The 11,363-nt window shown below is 51.5% G+C and overlaps 1 protein-coding gene across 1 annotated transcript in view; it reads right to left on the bottom strand.

The window, feature by feature from the left end:
* Window positions 1-4,565: 4,565 nt before the first annotated feature.
* The window catches only part of PRAF2 (PRA1 domain family member 2), an 8,902-nt gene continuing 2,104 nt past the window's right edge, over window positions 4,566-11,363 (bottom strand). Inside the window, exons 2-3 of the mRNA XM_015416599.1 lie at window positions 7,704-7,921; window positions 4,566-6,113 (exon numbers count right to left, since the gene is read on the bottom strand). Of these exons, the coding sequence (XP_015272085.1) occupies window positions 5,974-6,113; window positions 7,704-7,921 (358 nt within the window). The 3' untranslated portion in view covers window positions 4,566-5,973. The remainder of the gene's footprint in view (window positions 6,114-7,703; window positions 7,922-11,363) is intronic.

Genomic DNA, 11,363 nt, shown 5'->3' with positions numbered 1-11,363 from the left:
GGGAAGGTAACAGTGTTCCGTGCGCCTTGGTGTTTAGTCATGCCGGCCACATGACCACGGAAATGTCTTCGGACAGCGCTGGCTCTTCGGCTTTGAAACGGAGATGAGCACCGCAACCCTAGAGTCGGATTCAACTGGCTTTCGAGCAAGGGAACCTTAACCTTTACCTAAAAGCAATACATCTAGAAGCATCAAGCACCAAACCTAGCACAGTCGTTATTAAAAATAACATCAGCTAAAACAATTAAAAGTATTGTCAAGATGAAACCAGGCAAGAAGAAATCTAAACGCCTTGAAAAAATAAGAGATTTTTACCCAGCCCTGGAGACTATCCAGACTAGGTAGCTACCAGTGTTCCCTCTAAGCTGTGTGAGCCAGCTCAGTTTTTTAGCCTCCAGCTCACACATTTTTGTCTTAGCTCAGGGAGGACGGCTCCGGAGCAAACTAACTGATGCAGCAGCCAAATCTCTTGCTCGCAGCTTTAATGCCAGTAGCTCACAAAGTAGAATTTTTGCTCACAAGACTCCACAGCTTAGGGGGAGCGTTGATAAGCAATGGTTTCTGTGGGAAGATAGTTTCAGAGGCGAAGTGTTGATGTCCACCTGCCTTTCTGCTGACGGTCACCCAGAAAATGGCCTAACTTGAAAACTGTGGTTGTCAGGCGGGTGTATATGGGAACGAGCAAAACATCATCTTAAACATTCAAGAGGTAATAACCAGCACTTGCACAGACAAAACGAAAATAAGCAACACTTGTGCCCGGAAGTGAACAGGCAGCTGTGATCCTCTTTTAAAATGGCCCAAAGAATGCCCGATATCCCACACCAGTCAGCAATCTCCCTGCTATACTGTGCACTAATTTCAGCCTTTGAACAGTCCTCAAGGGCAGCTCCAAGTAAAATGCATTGCAGTAGTCTAATCTTGATGTGGTCAGCGCGTGGATAGCTGTCGCCAGATCTGTTCTGAATAAAGGCTGTGCTCCGTGCCACAGAAGAGAACTGAACCTCTCTCTGTAGGCCTAACGGCACCCCCAATTTGACCCATATAAAGCTTGCTGCCTTAGGAGGATAGCCCTGTTGAGAACAGGCGGACTCCGTGGACCTCCGTTAGTCATATTGCCAACCGACAGTCCGGTTGGAATAGAGCTTCCATTTACTGGGCCTCATCCTGGTTCAGGGCTTCCACTGCCTCAGGTAACGGCCTGTCAATCGCCTTTATGCAAGTGCTACAGTACCCTAAATGTCCTATCCCCCCCACCCCAGACTTCTCGGGGATGTTAAACAGAATGGGGGGGGGGCAGTCCAGAACCTTCTGGAACCCATGACACGAGTGCCACAGGTAGTGTTCCCTCTAAGCTGAGTTAGTGTGAGCTAGTTCAGTTTTTTGGCCTCTGGCTCACATATTTTTGTCTCAGCTCAGGAAGGATGGCTCCAGAACCAACTCATTTATGCAGCAGTCAAATCGCTCACTCACAACTTTAATGCCGGCAGCTCATGAAGTAGAATTTTTGCTCACAAGGCTCCACGGCTTAGAGGGAACATTGGAGGGCAGACTAATTCACCCTCCCCTCCCCCAGCAATAGCCTCTGGTGCTGATTTAACAGATAGGACTGGAAACGCCCCTGTATCTTTGGTTTGGCTGGACGAAACTGGAAGCAGTGTTAGCTGCTTGAGCCTCCCGTGGATGGAGCCACTGGAGAGGAGGGCCGTGGCTCGGTGGCAGAGCATTGGCTTGGCATACAGAAAGTCCCAGTTCCGACACCCGGCATTGCCAGTTAAACGGGCCAGGCCGAAGGTGATGTGGAAAGATCTCCTAACTACCTGGAGAGCTGCTGCCAGTCTGAGCAGAAAGTACTGAACTTGATGGAGAGACAGCACGGTGTCGTGGTGGAGCACGGCGGACTCTAATCGGGAGAAGCAGGTTCGATTCCCCACTCCTCCACAGGAAGCCTGCTGGGGAACCTTTTGTCAGTCACAGGTGGAGAAGCAGGTTCGATTCCCCACTCCTCCACAGGAAGCCTGCTGGGTAACCTTTGGTCAGTCACAGTTCAATCAGAATTCTTCTCAGCCTCACCTACCTCACAAGGGGACAGTTGTGGGGGGGAGACAATCGAAAGCCACTTTGAGACACCTCAGGGTAGAGAAAAGCGGGGTATAAAAACCAACTCTTGTTCTTCTCGACGGACCGATGGTCTGAGTCAGTATTAAGGTAGCTTCATATGTGCTCATGAGCTTCATATGAGGTCTCGTTTAAAAAAACCACCCAAAACACACTTTTCCTGCAAGAGTAGGCCTTTCCTACTCCCAATTTGGGTTTCCAGTATGTCAGCCACAAAATGGAACCACTTTACTAAATAATGCAGCCTACATTACAGGGCTAGTGTAAGGCTGAATTTATACCCCACCCTTCAGTATCTAGGCTTGCCAAGTCCCCCCGGGGGGCGAGGAAACCCCCACCCCAGAGGCGCGCCCACATCACTTCCGGGTGACGTGCTGACGGCGTGCGCGCGCGCTCCCAGAGCAAGCCGGGAGTCCCCCGCTGCGGCTTAAGGTAGGACTTGGCAACCCTATTAGTATCCAAAGGAGTCTCAGAGCGGCTTACAATCTCCTTCCCTTCCTCTCCCCACAACAGACACCCTGTGAGGTAGGTGGGGCTGAGAGAGCTCTCTCAAGGACTGCTCCTGAGAGAACAGCTCTGAGAGAACTCTGACTGACTCAAGGTCATGCCAGCAGTTGCATGTGGAGGAGTAGGGAATCAAACCTGGTTTTCCCAGATTAGAGTCCATGCTCTTAACCACCACACCAAAGTGGCTCTCATGATGATGTGTGTGCTTCAAAAACATGTGTGTGCTTCAAAATCAGACTGTCAGTTAAAGGTTGATACATATATGCACACTCCGAGAGTTTGGATAGCCATGGTCAGAAGGAGTTATTGAATCTGCATTCCCTGGATGTGTGCTTAGAAGTACCAGGAAACTTTTCATACAACCTAATTCTTTTGCCACACACAAAATTATTTGCAATGCCTTATAATCAAACTGTCTTGGCACTAATACATGTTTATGTGTTATAGTGTGCACGTATTCAATAATTTGACCACTGAGGAAGGCCTTGGAGGCCAAAATGTGTTTGGTCCTGTTTTTATGTGGTTCAAGGTGATCGACCAAGAGATACTGAATCGTTGGTCCTGTTTTATTGGTTCAAGGCTCTTAACCTAGAGATATTGAATTGTACCATGTTATATAGATTCAGGACTTCTAAGTTCAAATATTCACTACTTCAAGTGCAGACGGTGCCTATGTTTTTAAAGGAGAGTTTTAGTGCACTATTTTGTTTGATTTATTTCTCATACTTTTCTCTTACCTAACCTTTGGGTGCCAAACTTTGTTGTTTCTTTGGGCTGGGTTTCCCCACCGAACTCTTTTGGTTTGCATGTACTTCAAAAACAGTGACATCCTACAAAAATGCTAAGTACGGTAGCAGTTGCCTTGCTATTCATCCATAATTACTAGCCATGGTGACTCAAGGGAATCTCCACATTCAGAGGCAATGAAGTCTTTGAACACCAGTGCTGGGAAGCAACATCAGGGGAAGGCATTGGCTGCAGTGCCCTGTCGATGGCCCTCCAGAGGAACTGGTCAGCCACTGTATGCGACAGGATGCTGGACTAGATGAACGACTGTTCTGATCCAGCAGGACACTTTTATGAAGGCCTCGGCCTCTATGCCCTGTTGTTGGCCCTCCAGAAGAACTGGCTGGCCACTCTGTATGACAGGATGCTGGACTAGATGAACGACTGTTCTGATCCAGCAGGACACTTTTATGAAGGCCTCGGCCTCTATGCCCTGTTGTTGGCCCTCCAGAAGAACTGGCTGGCCACTCTGTATGACAGGATGCTGGACTAGATGAACGACTGTTCTGATCCAGCAGGACACTTTTATGAAGGCCTCGGCCTCTATGCCCTGTTGTTGGCCCTCCAGAAGAACTGGCTGGCCACTCTGTATGACAGGATGCTGGACTAGATAGATCCTCACTGGTCTGATCCAACAGGGCTCTTCTGATGTTGTTATGAAGGCCTCAGCCTCTGTGCCCTGTTGTTGGCATCTCCAGAGGAACTGGCTGGCCACTGTGTGAGACAAGATGCAGGCCTAGATGGACCACTGGTCTGATCCAGCAGGGCTCTTCTGGTGTTCTTATGAAGGGAAGGCTTCGGCCTCTCTGCCCTGTTTTTGGCCCTCCAGAGCTGGACTTGGTTACAGCTTGGGGAGACAGAAGGAAGTTTCTAGCGCAATCTTCTGCAGTTACTGCCACTGGTTTCATATGGAGCCACAACGCTTGGTTTTAACGGGCTTCGATAACGCCGCATCACGTGGCACTGTTAGCATCCTGCCCAGAAAGTAAGCCTTAAAGGGGCAGCAATTCATGCAACTTTCACGAAGGCAAGGAGTCCAATTTTGCTTCTTCCCTCCTCAAACCTTCTTCATCATTCATTCATTCATTCGGCCACACAAGTCCAGCGAAGACCCCATTCCCCCTAAAACAAAAGAATCTTCCACAGCAGGGTTTTTTTTGCCAAGCTGTAACACTTTTTGTAACAAAAAACAAACAAACAGGACACAGGGTTCTATTACGAATCCCACCCCCTTCCATGACCAAATCAATACCAGGCCGGTACAGACAGATAAGGATGGGTGCGGCACTCTGGCCCCATCTTTTTTTGGCAATGTTTCTGGACCCCTGAGGAAGTGTCTTCATTCACTTCCTAACCCCCCAGGCCCCCAGCCCAGATTGGACTCTTTGAGGCCGTCCAGGGCTACTCTGCCCGTTGGTCCCGTTCTCTGACGTTTTACGGACGGGATCTGAACACGGACCGGGTGGGACAGGCATGCAGAGGGACGGAGGGGGTGTTCCGGACTCTGCCTCTGGAAATGGGCGGGGCTCTTCCGTTCCCCTCCTCCCCGCAAACGGTACACAACACGGGAATCGCTTGCAGCAGGGATGATGTCGGTGGCACGTTGCTTCCGCACTTTGGAGTTTCACCTCCGCGCTGAAGCATAAAGGAAGTGAAACCTACGGGTGATTGGACGGCTGGCTTTCGTGTGAACACTGAGCTTGGTCATCTTTTTTCCCCCCCCCCCCCGGAGCCTACCTATCTTTGCTCCAACAGGAAATCTTGCTGAAAGGACATCCTCTCTATAAAACCCAGAGGCCAGAGCCTTTACAGAAGAACGGGTACAGTGCGGGGGCTGAGACTAAACTACGAACCAGACTTTGTCCCTGCCACAGAATTCCTAGATGGGTTTAGGCAAGCCTAAATCCTTCTCCCCCCACACACACAAATACCACCACTGCCCTCCTTTACAGGGCCGTTGTGAGTGTTACAAGATGCTAACGCATGTGGAGCACTTCCGAACACTGGAAAAGACTACCTAAATGCTAGGAATAATTATTCATTGGAACGCCATGGACCAGACTGCCTTTTCAGCTCGCTAACTGACAACTCTTTGCTCTAGGATTAAGTCTTCATACGTGATTTTAAAAAATCAAGTGTCGAGAGTCCCACAGGCTAACTTTTTACAGCCAATTTAAAAAAATACTGCCTTTTCAGTATTCTTATCTGCTCCTTCAACATTCCTATTCACTGCTACAGATATCCTTATTCGCTTGCTTCCAGCAAGACGACCCCCAAGATCAGACGGGGAACCATCCCAAGAGTCGATGCTCACGGTCGGATACGAACGCCGCCCGCCCCTTCTGCTCTCCATTAAGTCTCACCCCTCTGCGCTTCGAGTCGGGGAGTTCCACTGGTGATTCGCAAGAATTCCCAGGGGATAGGGCATCTTTGACACAAGCTCATAGCCAAGCCGCTAGAATGGGTCAAGTGAACAGACAGCAACAGGGTGGGAAGATGTCGACAGTCAATGGCGGGGAAGGTGACGTTTCCAGAGGAAGGGAGGAAACGGATCGACGGCGCTTAGGATCCGGCTTCCTGTTCCTGCCCGAGAGCTTCCAGAAGCAGCCCCATGGGTGTCCGCTTCAAGCCGATGCTCTCGATCTTGTTCTCGATCTTGTTCTTGAGATTGCGGAGACGTAGGGAGGCGTGGAGGAGGACCACTGCGGGAAAGGGGTGGGGGCGGGGAAACAAGGCAGAAGTTTAGCAATAACGGCAGAAACGGGAAACCGTCTTATGTCCTCCTGTTACAGACTTCTCCCACTGGAGAGTACGGGCGGGTGGGGGGCGGAAGAATGGATACTCCTGCTACCCTTGGTCCATCAAAGTCACTCTTTTCAGCTTAGCCTACCTTACAAGGTGGTGCAAGGATAAAGACGAAGAAGAAGAGGTTGGATTTATACACTGCCTTTAACTACCCGAAGGAGTCTCAGAGCGGCTCACAAACTCCTTTCTCTTCCCCTCCCCACAACAGACACCCTGTGAGGTAAAAGGAGAAGAAGAGATTGGATTGATACCCTGCCCTTCACTACCCAGAGGAGTCTCAGAGCGGCTTACAAGCTCCTTTCCCTTCCCCTCCCCACAACAGACACCCTGTGAGGTAGTAAAAGAAGAAGAAGAGATTGGATTTATACCCTGCCCTTCACTACCCAAAGGAGTCTCAGAGCGGCTTACAATCTCCTTTCCCTTCCCCTCCCCACAACAGACACCCTGTGAGGGAGGTGGGGCTGAGAGAGCTCTTGACAGAAACTGCTCTTTTTCAAGAACAGCTCTTATCAGAACTATGGCTTGCCTAAGGGTCATCCAGCCAGGTGCAAGTGGAGGAGTGGGGAATCAAACCCGGTTCTCCCAGATTAGAGTCCGTGCACTTAACCACTACAACAAACTGGGATAATGCCCAACTAGGGTTGGGTCCGGCCAAGGGACCCCCTGGTTTTTGGGCTCCAATCTGCCTCCGGTCTACTGGCCGGCGGGAGAAGCCCCACCCCCAAGAGGGACATTGCGCGGTCACCCGGAAGTGACATCATTGTGTTGCCAATGTGTGGAGGGGTGAAGCTCTAGCTGTTGGGCAAACTCTATGGTCCTGAGGGCGAAAAACCCACAGAGTTTTGCCCAAAACTCACCCCCTGACGCCGGCAATGCTATGACGTCACTTCAAGGCGACATTATTGCAACATGCGCGCTCTGTACGGCAGAAGATCCCAACTGGCAAGAGACCTGTTCCCCTGGAAGAAAAAGGTTCCTTTGGAGGATGGACTCTACAGCCGTATACCCTGCGGAGGTGACTCTCCTCTCGGTCTGGGGCAAGTGATGCTCTGTCTTCTTGGTGCTTGGGGGGGTGAACAGTGGGAGGGCTTCTAGTGTCCTGGCCCCACTGGTGGACCTCCTGATGGCACCTGGTATTTCTGGCCACTGTGTGACTCAGAGTGTTGGACTGGATGGGCAACTGGCCTGATCCAACATTGGCATCTCTTATGTTCTTATGTTCTCTCTAAACTCCGCCCCCACCAGGCTCCACTCCAGGCCCGTAGCCAGGATTCTTTTAAATTCAGGGGGGCTTTAAATAGGGGGCACCCCTTGCACGCACCCCCCAAGGGAGCACCTGGGCTGCAGGGGAAGTCCGGGGAGGGCACCCCTTTAAGTCAGGGGGCCATGCCCTGAGATGCCCCGCTGTAACTACAGGCCTGCTCCATCCCCAGTTCTCCTCCCCCTGGCTGGTACAGCCCCCTCCCTGCTCCCAGTTTAGGACTCACAGGCGATGGGCAGAGCAAGGAAGACCAGGAAGACAGCCGAACCATCAAAGAGAGACACCAGGAAGTATGCAGAGCCCAGGACTGTGAGGAGGCAGGTGCCGGGATAGTTGCGCCGGAAGCGCCGCACGGGGGCCTTGTTCTCCGCCGCCCAGATGAACCCCAGGAAGATCAGAGTGACCAGCGCGGCGCTCAGCAGGGTCAGGAGGAAGCGGAAGTATCTGCAGGAAGAAGAAGAGGAGACTGGATTTATAACCCACCCTTCACTCGGAGTCTCAGAGCGGCTTACAAACTCCTTTCCCTTCCCCTCCCCACAACAGACGCCCTGTGAGGTAAAAGAAGAAGAAGAAGGGATTGGATTTATACCCCGCCCTTCACTACCCAAGGGAGTCTCAGAGCGGCTTACAAACTCCTTTCCCTTCCCCTCCCCACAACAGACGCCCTGTGAGGTAAAAGAAGAAGAAGAAGGGATTGGATTTATACCCCGCCCTTCACTACCCAAGGGAGTCTCAGAGCGGCTTACAAACTCCTTTCCCTTCCCCTCCCCACAACAGACGCCCTGTGAGGTAAAAGAAGAAGAAGAAGGGATTGGATTTATACCCCGCCCTTCACTACCCAAGGGAGTCTCAGAGCGGCTTACAAACTCCTTTCCCTTTTCCTCCCCACAACAGATGCCCTGTGAGGGAGGTGGGGCACTCAGCTGAGGGCTGAGAGAGCTCTGAGAGAACTGCTCTTGAGAGAACAGTGCTGAGATGTGGCTGACCCAAGGTCATCCAGCAGCTGCGAGTGGAGGAGTGGGGAATCAAACCCGGTTCTCCCAGATTAGAGTTCACACACCTAACCACTACACCAAACAGGAGACGGTTAACGGGATCAACCCAGGAATCCATTCTCAGTTCAAAGGGGAGGTCAAGACATCTGTCTGACATGCCGAGAAGCTACATAATCGTGGCCAAAGAGGGGGACGGATCTCAAAAGACCCAGTAGGAGGGTGGGTGCAGAAAGGGGCTGGAAACTCCCCTTACAAAGACTCCCCCCTACTTCTCCCCTATGAAATCACAACCTCCTCAGGACCTAGCAGCAGAGGTGAGAATGCGACCGTCACCGGTTGTTACTCCCTTCGCCTCCAGTATGTGTCGCAGCCTCTGGTCGGAGCTTGGAAGCTAAGCAGGGTTGTCGGTTAGTCCTTGGATGGGAAACCACCAAGGAAGTCCAGGGTTGCTACGCAGAAGCAGAGAGCGGCAGACCACCTCTGTCCGTCTCTTGCCTTGACCAAGACGGCCCAGGTCAGCCTGATCTCGTCAGATCTCGGAAGCTCAGCAGGGTGGCCCCGGTTAATACTTGGATGGGAGACCACCAAGGAAAGCTGGGGTTGCTACGCAGAGGCAAGGAAGGGCAAACCACCCCTGAACATCTCTTGCCCTCGCCTGGATGGCCCAGGCTAGCCTGATCTCATCATTTCTTGAGAGCTAAGCAGGGTCGAACCGAAGAACATAAGAACATAAGAGAAGCCAATGTTGGATCAGGCCAATGGCCCATCCAGTCCAACACTCTGTCACACAGTGGCCAAAAATACCAGGTGCCCTCAGGAGGTCCACCAGTGGGGCCAGGACACTAGAAGCCCTCCCACTGTCGCCCCCGCCCCAAGCACCAAGAATACAGAGCATCACTTGCCCCAGAGCAAGAGTTCCTATCTAGACCTTGTGGCTAAGAGCCACTGATGGACCTCCGCTCCGTATGTTTACCTAATTCCCCCTTGAAGTCGTCCACCCTTGTAGCCGCCGCGACCTCCCGTGGCAGTGAATTCCATGTGTTAATGACTCTTTGGGTGAAGAAGGACTTCCTTTTATCCGTTCTAACCCGACCGCTCAGCAATTTCATGGAGTGCCCACGAGTTCTTGTATTGTAAGAAAGGGAGAAAAGTACCTCTTTCTCTACCTGCTCTATCCCGTGCCTAATCTTATAAACCTCGATCATGTCACTCCTCAGCCGTTGTTTCTCCAAGCTAAAGAGCCCCAAGCGCTTGAACCTTTCTTCGAAGGAAGACGAGAAAGGGAGAAAGGACCACCAAGGAAGTTCAGGGTCGCTATGCAGAGGCAGGCAATAGCAAACCACCTCTGAATGTCTCTTGCCTTGAAAGCCACATGGTCCTGGGGTCACCGTGTGTCAGTTGTGACTTGATGGCACACGATTAATACTATATTATACTTCGCCATGCACTTCCCTCATTAACCTTAAACCTCGTCTCCTGCGCTGGCCTGCTCTGGTACTTTTAATCAACGTGGTACATTCGTCAGAGTGTGAAACGAAGGCCTGGGAGGCCTGGGTTCGAATCCCCACTCGTGCCGTGGAAGCTCGCTAGGAGACCTAGGGCCCGTCGCACTCTCTCCGCCTAACCTTACGAGGCTAAAACGGAAGAGGGAAGAAATGGTGCGGTCAAGCAGCATATAAATAAACAGAACTCAAGCAGGGGAAGTATCGCATGGTGGGAAGAAAATAATCACAGACTCATGGAGTTGGAGTAGGAGCTGCGGTGGCTCAAGTGGTTAAGACGCTGAACTGCAGGCTGTGGAAGGTCGGTAGTTCAGCAGTTCGAGACCCGAGTGTGCCGCGTGACAGAGTGAGCTCCCGTCTCTAGTTCCAGCTCCTGCCAACCTAGCAGTTTGAAAGCAAGAAACTGCAAGTAGATAAATAGGTACCACTTCAGTGGGAAGGTAACAGCATTCCGTGCGCCTTGGTGTTTAGTCATGTCGGCCACATGACCACGGAAATGTCTTTGGCCAGCGCTGGCTCTTCGGCTTTGAAACGGAGATGAGCACCGCAACCCTAGAGGCGGATTCGACAGGCTTTCGAGCAAGGGAACCTTTGCATTTACCTGGAGTTGGAAGGGGCCACAGAGGCCATCCAGTCCAACCCCCTGCTCAGTGCAGGATCAGCCTAGAGCACCCCTGGCAAAAGTGTTTGTCCAGCCACTGCTTGAAGGCTGCCAGTACTCACTGGTACAGAGTATCAGCACCCGGTGGGCAGGGGAACTGGTGGAAATCAGTGCAACCTTATATATGAGTACTGTCTTATTTTAACACCCCCCCCCCCAAGGACTGAGTAACAACAGGGAAGGAAGCAGCATCAGAAATGTTATGTTCATTCTGCAGCTATCAACTTGAAAGGAACGTGGTGTACTTTTTCCTGCCGTGAAAAAGTCTGTCAAAACATAGCTTCAAGCAGGCGTCCGTGCGGCAGGGGCGGTGACCAACAGGATCGGAAGCTGCCTCGATTTGAACGCAGGACGCTTTCTCAAAAGGATTCGAAGCTGCGACGGTTTGTGTATGCCGAATGCATCCCTTACTCCTCAGGAGACCCCTTCCCTTTCATCAGTTTTTGTAATAAGGACTTAACGCTATTGAGTGAATCTTTTCAAATGGATACCCAGACAGAGGTTGTGTTTTTTTATGCTACGCACTGAATAACTTGGCATGTTTTGCACTACTTATGTGGAAATTATACAGAATTTGCATTTGGGAGTAGTTATCATTCGTCTGTCATGGTTTGTTCTTATTTAGGACTAGTCAGAAGGCCCGTTGTGGGACTGAAGACAACGGGCGCTAGCTTGGCCAACCAGGCGCGGACTGCCGTCTCCATCCCCGCCCCCCCCCCGCGAAGCTG

This window comes from Gekko japonicus, unplaced genomic scaffold, assembly GCF_001447785.1.
Source record: "Gekko japonicus isolate JY-2015 unplaced genomic scaffold, Gekko_japonicus_V1.1 scaffold2807, whole genome shotgun sequence".
Classification (NCBI taxonomy): domain Eukaryota; kingdom Metazoa; phylum Chordata; class Lepidosauria; order Squamata; family Gekkonidae; genus Gekko; species Gekko japonicus.
The sequence above is the reverse complement of the archived record's forward strand: the minus strand, read 5'-3'. Positions and strand labels throughout refer to the sequence as shown.